Here is a 23,270-nt window from a genome sequence, read left to right on the forward strand (position 1 = left end):
TTAAAATATATCCAGGTTAGCAGGCAATATTAACCAGGTGAAATTGTGTCACTTCTCTTGCGTTCATTGCACGCAGAGTCAGGGTATATGCAACAGTTTCGGCCGCCTGGCTCATTGCAAACCAATTTGCCAGAATTTTACGTAATTATGACATTACATTGAAGGTTGTGCAATGTAACAGCAATATTTAGATAAAATACGGAACGGTTCCGTATTTCACTGAAAGAATAAATGTTTTGTTTTCGAAATGAGAGTTTCCGGATTCGACCATATTAATGACCTAGGGCTCGTATTTCTGTGTGTTATTATGTTATAATTAAGTCTATGATTTGATAGAGCAGTCTGACTGAGCGATGGTAGTCACCAGCAGGCTCGTAAGCGTTCATTCAAACAGCACTTTAGTGTGTTTGGCAGCAGCTCTTCGCAATGCTTCAAGCATTGCGCTGTTTATGACTTCAAGCCTATCAACTCCCGAAATTAGGCTGGTGTAACCAATGTGAAATGGATAGCTAGTTAGCAGGGTGCGCGCTAATAGCGTTTCAAACGTCACTCGCTCTGAGACTTGGAGTAGCTGTTCCCCTTGCTCTGCATGGGTAACGCTGCTTTGAGGGTGGCTGTTGTCGATGTGTTCCTGGTTCGAGTCCAGGTAAGAGCGAGGAGAGGGATGGAAGCTATACTGCTACACTGGCAATACTAAAGTGCCTATAAGAACATCCAACAGTCAAAGGTTAATGAAATACAAATGGTATAGAGAGAAATAGTCCTATAATTCCTATAATAACTACAACCTAAAACTTCTTACCTGTGAATATTGAAGACTCATGTTAAAAGAAACCACCAGCTTTCTGAGTTCTGAGCAAGGAACTTAAACATTAGCTTTCTAACATGGCACATATTGCACTTTTACTTTCTTCTCCAACACTTACTTTTTGCATTATTTAAACCAAATTGAACATGTTTCATTATTTCTTTGAGACTAAATAGATTTTATTGATGTATTATATTAAGTTAAAATAAGTGTTCATTCAGTATTGTTGTAATTGTCATTATTACTAATACAATATTTTTTTTTTTTTTTTTTTGAATCATCAGATTAATCGGTATCGGCTTTTTTTTTTGGTCCGCCAATAACCGGTATCGGAATCGACATTGAAAAATCATAATCGGTCGACCTCTACTGTCTATACACACCAATTATAAATATATATATGACCCCTGCTTATATATTTATATAGGCAGTATGGATATTAATTTGATTTAATTGTATTCACTTTTTGGATTATGTGTGTATTGTTATTGTATTGCTAGATATTACTGTACTGTTGGAGCTAGAAACAGAAGTATTTTTCTGCACCTGCAAATCTGTCTACGCAACCAATAAACGTTGATGTGGTTACTACATTATTTCACAGGTAGAGTAGAATAAGAAAATGTGAACCGTCATATGTCTCCACCCAGAACAGACACAAGACATGCTGCTTTGGTGATTCAGTACTGGGACTTGCTTCCTGTCCTACAAGGCAGCCACACACACACAGCACCTGTTTGATTTCCTGTTCCACACATTACCCCGTCCCCATCCCAGACGTCACGGTGCGTTTCCTTTCTGAGTGCAGGTAGCTGTGTGATGGATGGCTGCTGGGTGATGCCGTGGTGGGCTTTGTGTTCTCTGTCACTTTAAAGAAGCTGGCAAACCCTGGGTGCCGTGCTCCCTCTGCTCAGTCTTTCACTGCTTTCATTGTTCCAGTCCAGCAGCCTGATTGAAGCTGCTGCCTGTCAAACATGGAGGAGGATGGGCGGCTTGATTGAATGCACAGCAACATAGCTGCCGGATGAGAAGACTGCGGAGAGAAAGTTATTGATTTGAATATAGCCTATTTTCCTCCAAACTCTCGGCGTGTTTGTGTGAATGTGTGTGTGTGTGTGCCCGTGCATGTGTGAGTGTGTTAGCACGTCTGCCTGTGGGGAATTTGTGTGCGTGTCTGGATGATGTGTGTCTGGAAGAGGGTCTCTATGCTTTGGCGAATGTCTTCCTGCCTGTGTCCTTGTAAGTGTCACTGTGTGTGTGCGTGCATTGTGGCAGCCCAGGGGAGTCAGAGGTGAAACTCACAAAGTAAGACAGCGGGAGACCAATTTGTGGTGCTTTAAACAAGGTAGTTCTTTCATAAAAGTGGGGGAAAATGGGGAGGGGAGAAATACAACTGAAAAGCCTCTCAGGTAACTGGTGGGCCACTATGTCCGTCATGGCGGCTCCTCGGACCGCCTGTGTCAATGAACAAAACAAAATAGAGAGAGAGCGATGAGTCCGGGGTTTCAATCCTTTCTACTTGTGCCGGGTGGTGTGCTACCCGGGATTAGGTAATCATCCTTCGGGACAGAGAACAGAAAGAGAGCGAGAAAGATGAGTCAAACATTGCCTAGTATCTTTGTCACTGAATCAAGGTGCTTATCATACTCACTCCGGTTCTTCTGAGGACTAGGCTGTCTGCCCGAGTGACTGCACCTCTACTTATACTCATTTGGGATAACGAGGGACAGGTGGGACCAATTCCAGGTGCCAATTGGTTGCCTGGACTGGGTAATATTGGTGTTGAATCATCAGCCTCATTTGGTGCCTGTAGAGCTGTCCATGGTGCTGACTTGATCTCGCTAGCCCTCTGGAGCTGACCAAGGTCCTGATCCTGCCTTTGAAGCTCCCTGATGGCCCCCGGGTTGCCACAGTATGTGTGTGCGCTTGTGCATGTGTGTGACTGGCTGGGTAACAGCTCTTTCATGTGTTTAGTTAAGAGACAGCCAGTGCTCCTCTATTTGATGTTGAGCCGAGGCAAATGGGCTGTCTTTCCACTGAGCGCATGTTATCCATATAGAGGAAGAAGGCAGGCAGGGAAGCATATGGCTCTCATTCACAGGCTCACCATTCATCTACTAAAGGTGATTCATAAAGGAATGTCACTGTCTTTGACTTTGTTCAAGTAAGTGTGTGTATATTGGGTACTTTTAAGTCTTTTGTGTGTGTGTGTGTGTGTGTGTGTGTGTGTGTGTGTGTGTGTGTGTGTGTGTGTGTGTGTGTGTGTGTGTGTGTGTGTGTGTGTGTGTGTGTGTGTGAGAGATAGTAACTATTAATCTCCCTGTGTGTGTCTATGTTTTCCCCCACAGAGGAGACAGCGTTTGAGGCGGGAGTGCGGGTGCAGATCCACAGCCAGGCAGAGCCCCCGTTCGTCCACGAGCTGGGCTTTGGCGTTGCCCCGGGCTTTCAGACCTTTGTTGCCACTCAGGAGCAGAGGGTAGGTGCCCTTTGACCTAAGTTATTACTGTACACACTGAATAGGTCTGCTTCAATCTTCCTGATACTTTTCACTTTTAGATTTCAATTTCAACCTCCTCCTGACTGGAGCTTATCTCTCCGAGATTAAAAACGTGCACTTCTGATAAAGAACGTTCTATTCAAGTGTGTGGGGGTGTGTGTGAGTGTGTGTGTGTGTGTGTGTGTGTGTGTGTGTGTGTGTGTGTGTGTGTGTACATATACAGTTGAGGCAGGAAGATTACAATACATGGATGCCAGTTGTGATACAAACCTTATCAAAACATAAAGGCCTATGGGCTAGGCTACACAAGGTGTGTGACTAGGATTTTTTTAATGTAGCTAAAAATGGCATTTTCTCTTGCCTTACACTGGGCATCATTCACAAGTGATAGTATATAATTCACAAGTGATAGGCTAATATTTTCACCCATCAGACTATTCTTGATTTAATCTTGTCTTTACATATACTAAATAATACACTACCGGTCAAAAGTTTTACAACACCTACTCATTCAAGGGTTTTTCTTTATTTTTACTATTTTCTACATTGTAGAATAATAGTGAAGACATCAAAACTATGAAATAACACATATGTAATTACATAGTAACCAAAAAAGTGTTAAACATATCAAAATATATTTAATATTTGAGATTCTTCAATTAGCCACCCTTTGCCTTGATGACAGCTTTGCACACTCTTGGCATTCTCTCAACCAGCTTCACCTGGAATGCTTTTCCAACAGTCTTGAAGGAGTTCCCACATATGATGTTGGCTGCTTTTCCTTCAATCTGCGGTTCGACTCATCCCAAACCATCTTAATAGGGTTGAGGTCGGGGGATTGTGGACCCCAGGTCATCTGATGCAGCACTCCATCACTCTCCTTCTTGGTAAAATAGCCCTTACACAGCCGGTGTGTTGGGTCATTGTCCTGTTGAAAAACAAATGATAGTCCCACTAAGCCCAAACCAGATGGGATCGCGTATCGCTGCAGAATGCTGTGGTAGCCATGCTGGTTAAGTGTGCCTTGAATTCTAAATAAATCACAGACAGTGCCACCAGCAAAGCACCCCCACACCATAACACCTCCTCCTCCATGTTTTACGGTGGGAAATACACATGCAGAGATCATCCTTTCACCCACAAAGACACGGCGGTTGGAACCAAACCTTTCCAATTTTGACTCATCAGGCCAAAGGACAAATTTCCACCAGTCTAATGACCATTGCTCATGTTTCTTGGCCCAAGCAAGTCTCTTCTAATTATCGGTGTCCTTTAGTCGTGGTTTCTTTGCTGCAATTCATGGATGAAGGCCTGATTCACACAGTCTCCTCTGAACAGTTGATGTTGAGATGTGTCTGTTACTTGAACTCTGTGAAGCATTTATTTGTATTTTCTGTATTTTCTGAGGCTGTCCATTATTACTCTAATGAACTTATCCTCTTTAGCAGAGGTAACTCTGGGTCTTCCATTCCTGTGGCGGTCCCCATGAGAGCCAGTTTCATCATAGCGCTTGATGGTTTTTGCGACTGCACTTGAAGAAACTTTAAAAGTTCTTGAAATGTTCCGCATTGACTGACCTTCATGTCTTAAAGTAATGATGGACTGTCGTTTCTCTTTGCTTATTTGAGCTGTTCGCGCCATAATAAGGCCTTGGTCTTTTACCAAATAGGGCTATCTTCTGTATACCCCCCTACCTTGTCACAACACAACTGATTGGCTCAAATGCATTAAGAAGGAAAGACATTCCACAAATTAACTTTTAAGAAGGCATTCCAGGTGACTACCTCATAAATCTGGTTGAGAGAATGCCAAGAGTGTGCAAATCTGTCAGCAAGGCAAAGGGTGGCTATTTGAAGAATCTCAAATACCAAATATATTTTGATTTTGCTTTACACTTTTTTGGTTACAACATGATTCCAAATGTGTTATTTCATAGTCTTGATGTCTTCAATATTATTCTACAATATAGAAAATAGTCAAAATAAAGAAAAACCCTTGAATGAGTAGGTGTTGTAAAACTTTTGACTGGTAGTGTGTATGTGTGACATTTGTTTTGATTTAGAATGGACCAATATCATGCACTTCTCTCTCTCGAAACCGCTTTTCCTGTGGTTCATTTTCATGACAGCCTGGTAGGCTATACTCCTGTTGTAAAGATAATCAATGTGCTTAATATTAGGAAAGTTGAGAAGTAAATATAGTAGGCCTATCCTATAGAAAGCTGATGAGATCCTCCTCTTTTTAATCGAGGCCATCACCCTATTTTCTCGTGCAATTGCATAGCCTATAGAAAGGTTGAGCAACATGATCTCATGGGCTCTCATGAAGTGTTTGATTAGATTTTCGATCACATTTGCATTGATGTCAGAGTGATTAGAGGGACAATAGAGTGCTGAGTACCAGGCAGTTAGTAAGTTTTGTAGGCTACTAATGACCATCAGCAGCATCAGAGCTTGGAGAAGCCTAATTACCGTGGAATTTGACTGCCTTCATGACTCGTGACCACCGGTGTGGCGCTAATGCGGTCACCACAACATCCCTAGGTCTGACCTCTTATCTCTGTCCACTCCCTGACTGGGAGTATCTTTCTTTATCACTCTGTCTTTCTCTCTGTCTCTCTCTCTCCCGTCTTCTCTCTCCCACTCTCCTTCTCTGACCCTGGAGATGTTTTTATCTAAGTTGCCAGGGAGTTGGCTGGATTGCCCTTGTCTTAGCTGACAGATTCCTGTCACGATTCATCTATTTGTCCTCATACTTCAAACGGCTTATGTCTCCAGCATTTACATGAGATGCCTGTTCTGCAATTAAAATCCAATCAAATCAAAATCACATTTTATTTGTCACATGCGCCGAATACAACCGGTGTAGACCTTACAGTGAAATGCTTACCTACAATCCTAACCAACATAGCAGTTTTAAGAAAATACCTACAAAAAAAGTAAGAGATAAGAATAACAAATAATTAAAGAGCAGCAGTAAATAACCTGGGTACCGGTACAGAGTCAATATGCGGGGGCACCGGTGTCGAGGTAATTGAGGTAATATGTACATGTTGGTAGTGTTATTAAAGTGACTATGCACAGATAATAACAGAGAGTAGCAGCAGCGTAGAAGAGGGGGGGGTGCAATACAAATAGTCTGGGTAGCCATGTGATTAGCTGTCTTATGGCTTGGGGATAGAAGCTGTTTAGAAACCTCTTGGACCTAGACTTGGCGTTCCGGTACCGCTTGCGCGTGCGGTAGCAGAGAGAACAGTCTATGACTAGGGTGGCTGGAGTCTTTGACAATTTTTAGGGCCTTCCTCTGACGCCGCCTGGTATAGAGGTCCTGGATGGCAGGAAGCTTGGCCCCGGTGATGTACTGAGCCGTACGCACTACCCTCTGTAGTGCCTTGCGGTCGGAGGCCGAGCAGTTGCCATACCAGGCAGTGATGCAACCAGTCAGGATGCTCTCGATGGTGCACCTGTAAAACCTTATGAGGATCTGAGGACCCATGCCAAATATTTTCAATCTCCTGAGGGGGAATAGGTTTTGTCGTGCCCTCTTCATGACTGTCTTGGTGTTCTTGGACCAAGTTAGTTTGTTAGTGATGTGATCGCCAAGGAACTTGAAGCTCTCAACCTGCTCCACTACAGCCCAGTTGATTAGAATGGGGGCTTGCTCGGTCCTCCTTTTCCTGTAGTCCACAACCATGGACTGATAAAGCAGAAAACCTAGACAGTACCTTTAGAAAGTATTCCCACCCCTTGACTTTTTCCACATTTTGTTGTGTTACAGCCTGAATTTAAAATGGATTCATATTGAGATTTTGTGTCACTGGCCTACACACAATACCTAAATGTTTTTTGAAATTTGTACAAATTAATTGAAAATTAAAAGCTGAAATGTCGAGTCAATAAGTACTTAACCCCTTTGTTATGGTATGCCTAAATAATCTGATGAGTTTTACAGTTTTGACTTAAATCTGCTTGAAAATCTATGGAAAGACCTGAAAATAGTTGTCTCTATGATCAACAACCAAAATGACAGAGCTTGGAGAATTTTTAAAAGAATAGTGGAGAAATGTTCCACAATTGAGGTGTGGAAAGCTCTTATAGATTTACCCAGAAAGACTCACAGCTGTAATCGCTGCCAAAGGTGCTTCTACAAAGTATTGACTGAGGGGTGTGAATACTTATGTAAATTTATATTTATGCATCCAATTTTCAATACGTTTACAAAGATGTCAAAAAACGATTTCATTTTGTCACTATGGTGTATTGTGTGTAGATGAGTGGGAGAAAAAAATCTATTGAATCCATTTTGAATTCAGGCTGTAACACAACAAAATCAGAAATAAGTCAAGGGGTATGAATACTTTCTGAAGGCACTGTACATATAAAGAAGAAACTGTACAATAAATGTATAATAAATTGTATAACTCCCATCATTTAAAAAAGGGCATGAAGAAGGAAGATCCAAAACATGTTCAGTCATTTCCAGAAACAACTCACATCCTGAAAAAGATTAGAGGAGGAAAAAGAAAGAAGAAGTCTGCCAGCGATAAGCATACAGAGAAGATCTACTGTACAGCGGCAGACAGACAGGCAGGCAGGCAGACAGGCAGGCAGACAGACAGACAGACAGACAGGCAGGCAGGCAGGCAGGCAGGCAGGCAGACAGACAGGCAGGCAGGCAGGCAGACAGACAGACAGACAGACAGGCAGACAGGCAGACAGACAGACAGACAGACAGACAGACAGACAGACAGACAGACAGACAGACAGACAGACAGGCAGGCAGGCATGCAGACAGACAGACAGACAGGCAGACAGACAGACAGACAGGCAGGCAGGCAGACAGACAGACAGACAGACAGACAGGCAGACAGACAGACAGACAGACAGACAGACAGACAGACAGACAGACAGGCAGGCAGGCAGGCAGGCAGGCAGGCAGGCAGGCAGACAGACAGACAGGCAGGCAGGCAGGCAGACAGACAGGCAGGCAGGCAGGCAGACAGACAGACAGACAGACAGGGGACTCTGGAGGCCTCCAATCATGGTGTGGCCAGGCAGGCCCCATGGGCCGTAGAGCTCCCAGCAGTCTCAGCTCTGTCTGTGACTGGCTCTGTGTGACTGACTGGCACAACATCATCATCCTTCATCCTCCCTATTGCACCAGCACAGTGGGAAACACAGTCAATTTAGACACCAGCTAATTAACTCCACTTTGCACTTTGAATTCAAAGATTCCCCAGACTTCCTACTGTGGCTTGGCCCTTGTTGTGTTCCTGCAGCGTGGCACAAATTTAGTTCCTGACTGAGCCAGCCCGAGGACATCTTGTGAGACGCCATGTAATGACCATGCTTATAATCAGGCTGAATATAGCCGATATGTCTTAATGATTAGCAGTACTGTGGGAACTTTGTAAAAGTACAATGGCTGCCTGTGGTCATTGGTGTGCGATTGTAATCAGATCCAACCAGACAGCTCAATTGTGAGGCGGAGCTGAAGTCATGCACTCAAATGAACTCGTATTATTACTTCCAGATTAAAGCCACTTCATCAAAAAATAAATAAGTGCACAGAAGCCAAAGAACACAGCCACTATAGGCACTTAATAATGCATGAACACAGACACACACACACACACACACACACACACACACTAGATTGCCTGTGTTCTTTAATAATCCTCTGTATTTTCTCAGTATTTTAAGTGTTGGGGAGTTTTAAATATTAAAGTGTTCTTTGCTATGCTTTCCACAGAAGTCACAAGGGCATTCCCATGTCTGTAAATTACTGTTCTATTAAAGAGCCTGAGCCTCTCTCCCTCCTGTGTCTTCTGGATGGGTCTCAGTAACGTATTTTTGGTCTTGGCAACCTAGTGTCCACGGGAGAGGGATGAACTGATATACTATACTGTACTGGTTCGTTAATAAAACTCCAGACTCACAGCTCCGATTTTCAACAAAATCCCCAAAGTTAGCAAATCCATGTAGAGCTCCCAAAGCCTAATTCCAAATCTAGAGGCGACAACTTTAATTATGCCCCTTGTTGATTCAACTGTTGATTAGTTTCTAATATGCTTTGCTGACGTGCATCCCAATGGCAGAGTGTGTGGTCATTGATGAATAATGTGTAGGGAGGGGCAGAGAGGGTCCTGGCTGTCATTGGAGTGTATTTAATCAGGTCATCAGATCACCCCATAGTGGGTGACGACACCTATCTACTCTGATGATTTGATATTTGATTACAGCAGGATAATAGTGTTGTACATCAGCCACTCCAATTAGGACAAGAGGAAAGATTAGCAGAGGTATGAAGGTGATGGGAAAGGTGATGGACTGACTGCTGCTGAGGAGCACCTGCCTCTCATCTTAATGAAATTGACAGTGCTGGGAAAGTCTATCTTCCTAGAAGTGATGAACAGCTGGCCTTTAGGGAATACTTTTTAATTGTGAATGGAGACCTACAGGAGCGTGGCCAGACCTACAGTATATGAGTGAGGCCAGGGCTAGTTTGAAATGTTTTGATTTGTTGGCTTCATTAGTCGTGTTTCAATCGAGCTGTAGTGGAGCAGGTTGAGAGCTTCTTGAAGTTCCTCGGTGTCCACATCAACAACAAACTAGAATAGTCCAAACACACCAGACAAAGCCTATTCCCCTTCAGGAAACTAAAAAGATTTGGCATGGGTCCTGATGGGTCCTGAGATCCTCAAAAGGTTTACAGCTGCAACATCGAGAGCATCACTGCCTGGTACGGCATTTGCTCGGCCTCTGACCGCAAGGCACTACAGATGGTATTGTGTACGGCCCAGTACATCACTGTGGTTAAGCTGCCTGCCATCCAGGACCTCTACACCAGGCGGTGTCAGAGGAAGGCCCAAAAAATGGTCAAAGACCCCAGCCACCCCAGTCATAGACTGTTCTCTCTACTACCGCATGGCAAGCGGTACCGGAGTGCCAAGTCTAGGACAAAAAGGCTTCTCAACAGTTTTTACCCCCAGGCCATAAGACTCTTGAACAGGTAATCAAATGGCTACCCGGACTATTTGTATTGTGTGCTCCCCCAACCCCTCTTTTATGCTGCTGCTACTCTGTTTATCATATATGAATAGTCACTTTAACTATACACTCATGTATGTACTACCTCAATTGGGCCGATAAACCAGTGCTCCCGCACATTGTCTAACCAGGCTATCTGCATTGTGTCCCACCACCCGCCACCCATCACCCGCCAAACCCTCTTTTACGCTACTGCTACTCTCTGTTCATCATATATGCATAGTCACTTTAACCATATCTACATGGACATACTTCCTCAATCAGCCTGACTAACCGGTGTCTGTATGTAGCCTCGCTACATTTATAGCCTCGCTACTGTATATAGCCTGTCTTTTTACTGTTGTTTTTATTTCTCTACTTACCTATTGTTCACATAACACCTTTTTTGCACTGTTGGTTAGAGACTGTAAGTAAGCATTTCACTGTAAGGTCTACACCTGTTGTATTCGGCGCACGTGACAAATAAACTTTGATTTGATTTGAAAATCAACGTCTCGCTTGCTGATATCGAGGGAATTCTGTGTTCGAGTTAACAACAGCAAACTAATCTGGATGCATGGATACAGTATCAGTCTCTGATTGGAGGGATTCTTCTCCAATGTTATCTGTGCTAACAGACATTCCACAGCCAAATCTGACCTGGAAGGATAAGGATTATTTTGGTCCAAGAACTGGTATTTGGCTGAGGAAACTGCATCTCCCACAATGCAGGGGGCGCTGGGTGATGGATGCTGAACGGAGAGTAGCGGCACGGCTGGAGAGGGCCGCCTGCGTGCAGGGCAGATGGGCGCTCACACAGCTCCTCCTGGTGTCCCTATCTCCTCATCTGCTGTTCCCGTCTCCAGAGCCATGGGGGTGGGGTGGGGGCGAGAGGGGGGAACATTTGGAGATTTTGTGTTCTTGGAAGCTGTTGTGAGTTTTCACAGCGAGAGACTGTATCTGTGAATGTGTCCCACTCTGCCCAGTCTTTTGGCCAGACCTTCCTTTTGTTCCTCTGTCATCTAGCCTGCTGTGTTCTAGAGGGCATTTTGGAACCTCTCTCTGATGGCTCTAAATCACAATAACACCATGACATCTCCCATGTGTCTATGGGAGTTTTAGACTTCAGCTGAGTGTTTTTCTCTGTCACTCTCTGTCTCTCTGCTCAATCCCCCCACTGTGTCTCTCCTGTGTTGTAGCTGACCTACCTGCCTCCTCCGTGGGGAGAGTGTGAGTCCAAGGCCCTAGACTCTGGCTTCTTCCAGGTCTATAGTGTGACAGCTTGCAGGATCGACTGTGAGACACGCTACATCGTGGAAAACTGTAACTGCAGGATGGTGCACATGCCCGGTAAGAGCACACACTTTCTTTCCCCTTTTCACACTAAACAAAACATGTGGATAGAGTTTATAATATAGCATTGTCTGGGCCATGGGCAAAACAAAAACAATTGTTTGGGCTATGGGCCATGTTTTTTCATCAAGGACTATTTGAAGACATAGAACAAAGTGAGGAAGGTTTGATAAAGCACTTACAGTAGTTGTTGTGGTTGATAAAGTCATCTAAAGTCTGTGGTGGGTTTGAAAAGGTCAAAGAGCTGTAAGGTGTAAGGTCAAGATTTGTGTTGGTGTATTAAAGCTTTCTGCTCCAAGGCTTGTCTATCACCTTGCTCTATTTCTCTCTCTCACACTCTCTTTAGGTGTGCTAGATTTTTGCATGTTGCGAGTCTCCTTGACTGCTTCCACAGTAGGGTTGCAAAGGGAGGGTGTGTTACTGGAAACGTTCACAGTTGACCACTAAACTATCAGAATTTTGGTGTCTTTCAAGGATTTTGTGTAATCTATCATAAATAATCTATTGGCCCTTTTGGGGACTCCAGATTATCCCAGGTGTTATCTATGGCCCTCTGTGTGGTCATGTCACATGCAGAATATATGACATCATTAAATAATATGATTTTAAAATATCAACAAAAACTAAATAAATATGACAAAGCTGTAAAACAATATCGTAAATATAAACCATCAATTTAGGGAATACCAATGGTGTTTAATATGAGAGTTTCATCATAATACCCTTTATCATTTTTTTACACACTTTAATTTATTTTACTATGTAAAATACAATATGTATTTGTTGTCAATGTTTTGGTGTCAAATTGGTGGCAGTTGTGAAGAAAAGTCAATAGTTGGAAGAGTTACAGAGTTAATTGAAAATAATGCTTAGATGTTTAGATGCTTTTTTAATGAATTAGGCTATTTTCTCTTGACCCATATGGTCTAGCTACTAGAAACTCATGGACAATATGGACACAGATTTATGTTATTCAACTATAAATGACCAAAGTTACGATAGATTGCCATAGATTTTCTGTTAATTAGCCCAAATTACTGAAGACTCCGGTAACTTTAGTAAATCACTGATAGCTTTGTAACCATATTCCACAGAAATCTGAGCTGTTTACAGTTTGTTTTTCTCAAACTCGTAAGTCATTCAGAGGTACTACATTTCATAAATATATCGATCAGAAAAGCTGAATCTGAACTTTCCTCCCCTTCCTTCTGTACTCCTGCTGTCCTTCTAGGTGATTCTCCATTCTGTACACCTGAACAGTACAAAGACTGTGCAGAGCCTGCCCTTGGTAAGTCCACGATATGAATGCACACAAACGCACACGGTTACATGTCTTTTTGTTGAAGGTACTACGCAGCGCACAGACCCCCCTCGCGCATTCAACATCGTCAAGTTTCTTTGTAGGCCTTTTTGGCAGGAAAACTGTGACGCCAGCTGTTTCGCCTGTTTCTGTTTCTGTTTCTGAGTCTTTAATTAAAGAATGTGAAAAAATGTTTGTGTCTGTTTGCTGCTTTTTCATTAAATCATGCATAACTGTTCTTTATGTGGCCTAAAATACATTTATTTAGGCTATAGCAGTGCTCACCAACCGGTTGATCGCGATCAACTGGTCGACCTCCAAGGCATTCCTAGTCGATCACCAAACATTTCTGTAAAAAACCCAACAATAAAGCCTTCGTTACTATTTTTTTTTGTTTCTCGCTGTTGGCGGTAGATACAGTTGATTCAGCAGCCCTAGCTCCGGGAAGGCAAAGTGTCCCCATTTTTAATCATTTCATGATTCTGAAGGTAGAACTCCAGCTACCCAGCAGGCCCCAGAGAGCAAATCAAGTGCACCTATAAGCCTGTTTTTATGAGTAAGTACATTACATGTTTAAGATGCTATCCAGCACTGTCAACACTTTGTTCAACATTTTTATGAGCCATAAAATGTATATTCTCCCTACTTCCACTCACGCTATAACCAGCACTGCATCTGCAATAGATGAGCGTAGCAAAGTGTTCCGATAAACTTGCCTTGTTATTATTAGCGGCTTGTGTCTTTTTTAATATCTGGGAATACTTCACTTTCTCTGGTCATAGGAGTAACAACATGAGTTGGTGCATGAGGCAGAAATAATGCCGTGTGAATTGAGTTTTTCCATCAGCTGAGGGAGGGAGAGAGGAGGGACGGTATTGTTGAGTTGAATGAGAGGCAGCCTCACCGCTGTTCCCTCCCTCCCCTCAGACTGACTATCAGATGCTGGCCATCAGTCCAGTTAAAACATATATATATATATATTATACTCACTCAGCTGAGGGAGGGAGAGAGGAGGGACGGTATTGTTGAGTTGAATGAGAGGCAGCCTCACCGCTGTTCCCTCCCTCCCCTCAGACTGACTATCAGATGCTGGCCATCAGTCCAGTTAAAACATATAGACTTATTATACTCACTCAGCTGTGCCTCAAAAGTAATCCAACAAATGATCCTGTACCAGTGTGATCATATACCATTTAAAAATACATATAATTTCAAAATTGGCAGGGCAATTCAAGCATAGCCAATATGCTGTGATAATGTATTGGGCCTATAGCCTACAGCACAAACGACATTGCTACAGCACAGTTTTAACTGGTTAATGTTGCATGGGCTTAAGTGTTTTAAGTCTGTCACGTCCTGACCTTAGTTCCTTTGTTATGTCTTTGTTTTAGTATGGTCAGGGCGTGAGTTGGGTGGGTTGTCTATGTTCTTTTTTCTATGTTGTGTTTATGCATTTGGCCTGGTATGGTTCTCATTCAGAGGCAGGTGTCGTTAGTTGTCTCTGATTGAGAATCATACTTAGGTAGCCTTTTCCCACCTGGGTTTCGTGGGTGTTTATTTTCCGTGTCAGTGTTTGTTTCCACACGGAACTGTTTCGGTTTCATGTTGTCGTTTATTGTTTTGTTCAGTGTTCTTATTAAAAAACCAAGATGAACACTTACCACGCGGTGTATTGGTCCGATCCTTGCTACTCCTCAGAAGAGGAAGAGGAAAGCCGTTACACTAATATTCTGCTTAAAAAGATCTTGCACCACTACCCTCCTCATTCCTCATTCTTAGAGGAGGTCAGAGAAAGATACAGTGGAACCCGAATTTATCCTCTGGGTGCATGGAAAAAATATCCAGCTGTATGAAGGCTACCCCTACAGACAGGAACGGCAGACAGCAAATAAGTCCTTTTGGAAGTGCACCGAATATCACACTTTTGAAATGCCGACATCGCATAACCCTGAATGATGAGGTTACAGTGTCTGGATACCTGGTTCTTTCAGCTCCCGGAACATCAACCGGAGGACCCCCTGACATACTTTCAGACAACATGGGTTGGGGAGAAAGTCGGACTCATTGGAAGAAAGCCAATGTTTCCCATATGTATGGCTTGTTTAACATAATAATGGCTTTTGAGCATCATGCTCAAGGCCAATAAAATTGTTGCTAATATGCTTCTTCCTATTTATTTATTTTCTGAATGTTGGCGCTGCTACGATGCTGTCCTGCAAGACTTGGCAAAGACCAACCATGGAGAGGAGAGCTGGCATTGAACTTTTTGGTTGAATCTTGGCGCTACCCACCGCACCATTTGGAAGTTCATCGAGGCATTGGAACGACAGCAGCAAGGAGGTGAAATGAGAAGGGAGCAGCAACTTGCTGGCATTCCACCGCCATGGCAAAGACCCTGCTACCACAAGCAACAGAAGGATCTGAAGTCGCTGGTTGAGAAGTAGCCAACACCACGACTCAACTGATGGAGTCTTACCCGAAGAGCGTTGCCTACACTTTCAAGTAGCAGTTGTGAATACTCCAAAATCCATCTGAGAGAAATGAGCACCTAGTCTACTTGGACACTTCTTCAAGTTCAACCCTTTCAATGACTCCAAAATCCTTATGAGACCAGAACACTAAGCACATTCTTGGATGATTTGCTTGTTTTTATGGCGCTTCATTGTCATGTAGCCTACTAATATTTCAGGCCTACTTATTTTTGCCCCATCATTTTTAGTATTTTGCTAAGCTTTTTTCTTGATAAATAAATGTTTTATAGTAAATAGTTGGTGTTAGTGGATGGTGTAAAAACTAGAAAAGGCCATGATTTACAATGAAAATAGATTGTAGGAACTAGATATAGGTCTAGATATAGTATAGGCTGTTTTTAGACTTCAGCCTTTAATATATCCAAATGAATGAATTGATATCCACTCAGTGGTCAGTTTTTTTAGGTACATCCATCTAGTACCGGGTCGGACCCACCTTTGCCTCCGGAACAGACTGAATTCTTTGGGGGATTGAACCGTTGCTCAATTGGTATCAAGGGACCTAACGTGTGCCAGGAAAACATTCCCCATACCTTTACACCAACGCCACCAGCCAGTACCCTTGACACCACGTGACTCACTGTCTGTAGGATGGTGCACCTAACAAACAATATTCTACCCATATGAACACATTTATTTTAGGCTATAACTGAACCAATTTCTGTAGGCAATATTGCCAAAACAACAGGGATCATCAACTAGATTCAGCTGCAGGCTGATTTTTTTTCTTGAGCGGATGGTTTGGGGGCCGGAACATAATTACAAATCATTTGTAGATTGCAAATTGACCGCAAGAAGCCCAAACAAATATGTTTGACTAAAACATTTCAAACCTTGCTTACATTTGAATGCGATGTGTCTCTTTATTACGCATGGGAATACTTAGGAAAATATTGTTAGTTAACATACACAACATTGTTTCACATTCTTTAATAACAGACTCCTAAACACAATCACACAACAGGCTAGAGTGCAGGCTGTGCAGCACACTTCACAGCTTCCCCGGTGCTTCACAGCTTCCCCGGTGCTTCACAGCTTCCCCAGGAAACTCGTAGTCTCAAGTGGACTAAAGAGTAGTGTTCGTGGTAAAATATTATGCGTTGCTGCAGTGCTTCGTATTAATAGAATACTTACTGGGAGTGCAACACCTCCCTCCTCCTCTCTCTCACTCATCCTCTTGCTGTTGCTGTTTGGTTTGATTTGGCAGAAATGATTTGACATCATAGCATTCCTGTTTCTCCATGGGCTAGGGGACATAAAGATAGCATGAAGGAAAGCCATAGGCACATTGTGTCAACACAAGTGTCTTATCATTTCCCAAAATATTTGACACATTTTGTATTATTGATCATTCATAGAGAATACAGAGGTTCTCTCGTTTTGCTGGTTGACCCTGGTATTTAGGATTTGCTCAGCTGTTTTTTTTTTTCCTCTAGAAAAGCCAGGTCTAGAAGCCTCCCTCGGTTCATTTTACTTTCATACTGTACTGTATAGATTACAAATAAGGAATCTGTGTTTATCTGTGTGTATTGAGAGGAGGGGGAGCTGTATGCATTCACATATAGAATCATCATTCACATACAGTAGGATCATTCACATACAGTAGGATCACTCATATACAGTAGGATAATTCACATACAGTAGGATCTTATTTTGTGCCTAAGCCCATCTATATTGAACTGTTATTTTCTGTAAAACTGGGATATTGACTTTTTATTCTCACTTCTCCTTTGTCTAATTTTTTATTAGGCTGTTTTTATATAATAATTTATACCTTTACCTTTACCACAGACTCATACTTTACTGAAAGGATAAATGAAAATCAGATGAGACATGACCTTGTTTATTTCTCTAAATGAACTGTATTGAAAAGTGTGTGTGTTTTGTGTAGTAGGGGTGTCTAACTCCCCTGCTGATATCATTATTAAGGGGAGGCGTTCTTTCATTCTGTTAACTACCGAGCAACATACACACACAAACACTGGCAATTATTACGCTTTGGCCCTGGCTCGTCCATTGTAATTAGGCAATGTGTCTCAAATAAAGAGGAAATGAAGCCAAGGTATGCTATACTGGGACTGTGGAGAGTTAGAGCTAGAGTACCCTCTTGTGCTTGGTCCAGCCTGGCCAGCTCCCTCTCGCTCCCTCCCTCTCGCTCCTCCTGAATTGGTTTTATTTGAAAGGCCTGTGCTTATTCCATCCAAACACACAGACCCAATAATTCTATGCAAATCAGTTCCTAGTTAGACTGTGAACCAATTTGATATACCCACTGCACCGTTTTCACTTAGTAAAGTTTGAAGTTGTTCTTTTTTTAAACCAATGTGTCAGTCAGGAAGTTTGGGAGACAGAAACAGTGTGGCTGCTGTTTTAATGGAAGACAGCTGCATCTGTTCTCACTGGAGGGTCCTGTGACTAGATCACAGAGGAACACAGAAATCTTCTCTGTGCCTAATTATACACACTGAGGAAAACACAGACATTTGTTGTCCTGTGAAATGTCGACTTGGATAGCATTGCCCACAGTAACGTGATCATACAATCACATTACTAGCGTAATCGTTTTCGAAATGCGGTCTCATTGCTAGATGAATGACAGAAGATCCTCTCATCTCACATAATGGTTTTAAACCAAACATACAACAAAAAGGATTAGCTCGTCTCCAGGTTGAACAACTGCTAGTTTAAATGTAACATTCTGTTCACAGCCAAAGACAGCTTAATGGAGAGTGTTAAGTCATTAAAAACACTGTTTCTTAATAAGCTTGGAAATATGAAATAAAGCAGATGATTTGGTTAGAATAATTGTTTTTGACAGAGATGAGACGGTGGATAGAGAGAGAGAAATAGAGAGAGAAAGACGATAGAGGGAGAGAGAACGAAGGAAATAGAGAGAGAGGTAGGGAAGAAGAGGAAAGAGAGTAAGATTGTGATGTGGGGAGAGAGAGAAATAGAAAGAGGGAGGGAGTGTATAAATCAGGGTTATGAATGCACACTGCTACCCGGATCCAATAACCCCTTATTTGAATGAGAATGAAAAGCGACTGAGGTGCCATATTGAATTTCCTGTTGCAATTACGTGACCACTTGGCCCTGAAGGCTATTAGTAATCCAAGGGAGACTCCGCCCTGCCCAGGGCGAGCTGGGGAGACTGCCATACTATTGTCATAGTGAGAGATTAGGGTTGGGAGATCAGATTTGATATTTGTATGCATTAACGGAACCTAGCAGCAGGCTAGAATGTGTTGAGAATGTGAGTGAGACTGGTTATTGTCAGAGGAAATTGATAGGACCAGATAGATTAGACTAGTATTTTTATACTTCCAGGAATGGATAGAAATGTCTGGAAAATTCATAAAACATTCCTGTGTATTTCATGAGGGCATTTACAGTGTCCACAGTTGTTGAGGCTAGTAGTTCATTTACAATCGGTAGAAACTATGAGAATAGAAAGGTTCAGAGCTTTTGTGAAGCATCACAGCACCGTTGAAAAAATATATGGCAAATAGAAATCCAATATAGATGGTGTGAAGAGATAGTTGGGAGGGATTTAATGGAAGGGTGGGACTAATAGCAACAAGATAACAAATGTAAAATATGCTGTGTCTGTAAAATGTATATAGGTTCAGAACTTTTGTGAAACAGCACAGTTAAAAATATATGGCAAATGGAAATCCAATATAGATGGTGTGAAGAGATAAATGGGAGGGATTTAATGGAGCTGAAGGGTGGGACTAATAGCAACAAGATAGATAACAAATGTAAAATATGCTGTGTCTGTAAAATGTATATAGGTTCAGAACTTTTGTGAAACAGCACAGTTAAAAATATATGGCAAATAGAAATCAAACTGGATGAACATTAGAAATAGATCAAATCAAATCAAATTTGTATTAGTCACATGGTGCTGAATACAACAACAGTGAAATGCTTACTTACGATCCACAACTAACAAGGCATTTTTTTTAATTTTTTTATATATATACATTTTTTATATTTTTTAAATAAAGAATACGAATAAGAGTAAGAAATAAGTGTAACAAGTCATTAAATAGCAGCAGTAAAATAACAATAGTGAGAATATATACAGAGGCGTACCGGTACAGAGTCAATGTGTCGGGGCACCAGTTAGTTGAGGTAATATGTACATGTAGGTAGAGTTATTAAAGTGACCTTGCATAGATGATAACAACAGAGAGTAGCAAAGGTGTAAATAGTCTGGGGAGCCATTTGATTAGATGTTCAGGAGTCTTATGGCTTGTGAGTAGAAGCTGTTTTAGAAGCCTCTTGGACCTAGACTTGGTGCTCCTGTACCACTTGCCATGAGGTAGCAGAGAGAACAGTATATGACAAGGGTGGCTGGAGTCTTCTTCTGGCACCGCCTGGTATAGAGGTCCTGGATGGCTGGACCCTACGCACTACCCTCTGTAGTGCCTTGCAGTCGGAGGCCGGGCAGTTGCCATACCAAGCAGTGATGCATGCAACCAGTCAAGATGCTCTCGATGGTGCAGCTGTAGAACCTTTTAAGGATCTGAGGACCCATGCCAAATCTTTTCAATCTCCAGAGGTTTTGTCGTGCCCTCTTCACGACTGTCTTGGTGTGCTTGGACCATGTTAGTTTGTTGGTGATGTGGACACCAAGGAACTTGAAGCTTTCAACCTGTTCCACTACAGCCCCGTCAATGAGAATGGTGGCATGCCTGGTCCTCTTTTTCCTGTAGTCCACAATTATCTCCTTTGTCTTGATCACGTTGAGGGAGATGTTGTTGTCCTGGCCCCACACGGACAGGTCTCTGACCTCCTCCCTATAGGCTGTCTCGTCGTTGTCGGTGATCAGGCCTACCACTGTTGTGTCATCTGCAAACTTAATGATGGTGTTGGAGTCTTGCCTCGCCGTGCAGTCATGAGTGAACAGGGAGTACAGAAGGGAGCTGAGCACACAACCATGAGGGGCCCCTGTGTTGAGGATCAGCGTGGCGGATGTGTTGTTACCTACCCTTACCACCTGGGGGCGGCCCACCAGGAAGTCCAGGATCCAGTTGCAGAGGGAGGTGTTTAGTCCCAGGGTCCTTAGCTTAGTGATGATCTTTGAGGGCACTATGGTGTTGAACCCTGAGCTGTAGTCAATGAATAGAATTCTCACATAGGTGTTCCTTTTGTCCAGGTGGGAACGGGAAGTTTGGAGTGCAATAGAGATTGCATCATCTGTGGATAACCAAAAAGGTGTTTAACAAATCAAAATATATTTTATATTTAAGATTCTTCAAAGTAGCCACCCTTTGCCTTAATGACAGCTTTGCACACTCTTGGCATTCTCTCATCCAGCTTCATGAGGAATGCTTTTCCAACAATCTTGAAGGAGTTCCCACATATGCTGAGCACTTGTTGAAGATTTTCCTTCACTCTGCGGTCCAACTCATCCCAAAACATCTCAATTGGGTTGAGGTCGGGTGATTGTGGAAGCCAGGTCATCTGATGTAGCGCTATCATTTGTTTTCAACAGGACAATGACCCCAAACACACCTCCAGGCTGTGTAAGGGCAATGTGACCCTTATAAGGAGAGTGTCCAGCAAAGCTGTCATCAAGGCAAAGGGTGGCTACTTTGAAGAATCTAATATATAAAATAATATTTTCACTTGTTTAACACTTTTTTGGTTTATATGTGATTCCATATGTGTTATTTCATTGTTTTGCTGTCTTCACTATTATTCTACAATGTAAAAAATAAAGAAACACCTTTGAATGAGTAGGCTTGGCCAAACTTTTGACTGGTACTGTACACATTTACAAAAAATCTATATGATTGGAAATGATAAATACAATTATATTGATGGAAGCTACAATCTATCTGCAATATTAAATCTACCCCATAAAAAAAATATCAGTAGCAATTACACTAACCACCCTTCAGTATGTACAAATAGATCATCCTGGAGGCAGAAGGATCAACATTTATTTTCTCCCATCATTATGTTTTTAGTACACTGTCCCAGGTAAAACATGTATACTGTTAAATAGACTCTGACATTTCTGCTAAGTGCATCAAGACGTACGGCCATTCTGAAGTATATACTGTAGGGAATGCTGTTGAGATGGGTGTGTGTTTGTGTGTGTACCCTCAGTTGCCCTCAAACTAAGGTCAACTCTCCCTCTCCTCCCTCTCCTCCCTCTCCCCATCCTCACCTATTCTCTTCCTTCCATCCCTTCATCCTCTCCTTCATGTCTCCCTGTCTTCTCTACTGTAGCCAAGTTGTCAATGCTGGAGAGTAGCAACTGCATCTGTAGGACACCATGCAACATGACACGCTACAACAAGGAGCTGTCCATGGTCAAGATCCCCAGTAAGACCTCAGCACGCTACTTGGAAAAGAAGTTCAACCGCTCTGAGAAATACATCACGTAAGTACCTGCCTATAGGAGGCTCCAGAGGAACAGATGAATGCATTAGAAGGAAAAATGTAATATACATCAGCCTACAGTATCACATGTATTATATGTAGTCATAGTAAGGAGGGTGTGGGTGGAAAGTGAAGATATTACACTGAGATGTCTTTGACGCTCAGACTCATGGGAAAGAGAACTGGAAGCCTGCTATTGAAGAGATCTGTCATGTTATCATATAATGGGATTTTGAGGATAATAACAATAGGCATTCTCTAGTGGATGCAGTCATCAGTTGAGATGCTACTCTACTAATGACATTGTATGGGACATGTGGTTCAGTGTGAAAGAATAAGTACCCTTACTTATGGCTATTGCTATAGCAGGTATAGTAGCCCTGTATGTCTATTTCCCCATTGACAGAACGATTAACACACTTTGAAAAGACTGATGGTAAATAAAATGTTCAAATAATACAATAAAAAAACGGATGTGTTTAGACTGATGACCTGAACAATGACTGATGACTGACCAGTTCATTGATTGATAGTTAAATAGGATGACAATATCAAGATAAATGTGTTGTCTTCTCTTTAACACGATTTAAGTGTTATCTGATCTTATCGATGTCTCTCTTTCAGGGATAACATCCTAGTCCTGGATGTGTTCTTTGAGGCCTTGAACTATGAGACCATTGAGCAGAAGAAAGCCTACGAAGTGGCAGGCTTACTGGGTATAATCAACTCTCTAGCTATTATTGACCTATCTTCTTCCCCTCTCTCACGCGCACGCTCTGGCTCTCGCTCTGGCTCTCGCTCTGGCTCTCTCTCTCCATCTCCTCTCTCGCTCTCCATCTCCTCTCTCTCTCTCCATCTCCTCTCTCTCTCCATCTCCTCTCTCTCTCTCCATCTCCTCATCTCCTCTCTCTCTCTCCATCTCCTCTCCATCTCCTCATCTCCTCTCTCTCTCTCCATCTCCACTCTCTCTCTCTTTCGCTCTAAAATTCAAATTAAGATACATTTAATTAAATAAAAAAGAAGATCATAAAAAGAAAAAGAAAGAATGGCTAATAAATAAAGAACAACATGTACATGGATGATGGTTATACACTATATATTACTATATAGTGTATATATTACGGTCAGTTATATTCAATGTAAATACTTCAGGGAATTAATGGTTATGGGAAGTCAGGCTATGGCAATCATCCTCAGGCTATGGCAGTCATAAACATACTGTATCTGTCAGTAATGTTTGCGGTTTCTCCCTCCCCCAGAATAATGTCATTAGTAAATGCACAGAAGTTGGGAATTGATTGAGATATTTTCTTGGAAAAAATGATCTTATTCGGGAGTATTTCTCAGGAAAAAG

General features: G+C 42.3%; 1 protein-coding gene across 3 annotated transcripts in view; it reads left to right on the forward strand.

The window, feature by feature from the left end:
* LOC110538663 (acid-sensing ion channel 2) overlaps window positions 1–23,270 on the forward strand; it is a 460,686-nt gene that overhangs the window by 432,172 nt on the left and 5,244 nt on the right. For all 3 annotated transcript variants that reach the window (XM_090193874.1, XM_021625621.3, XM_036938819.2), the window contains 5 exons: window positions 3,157–3,284; window positions 11,533–11,683; window positions 12,918–12,974; window positions 21,764–21,917; window positions 22,541–22,632. In XM_090193874.1, the coding sequence (XP_090050000.1) occupies window positions 3,157–3,284; window positions 11,533–11,683; window positions 12,918–12,974; window positions 21,764–21,917; window positions 22,541–22,632 (582 nt within the window). The remainder of the gene's footprint in view (window positions 1–3,156; window positions 3,285–11,532; window positions 11,684–12,917; window positions 12,975–21,763; window positions 21,918–22,540; window positions 22,633–23,270) is intronic.

The sequence above is a fragment of the Oncorhynchus mykiss genome, chromosome 12, assembly GCF_057628025.1.
Source record: "Oncorhynchus mykiss isolate SJ-2025 chromosome 12, ASM5762802v1, whole genome shotgun sequence".
Taxonomy (NCBI): Eukaryota; Metazoa; Chordata; class Actinopteri; order Salmoniformes; family Salmonidae; genus Oncorhynchus; species Oncorhynchus mykiss.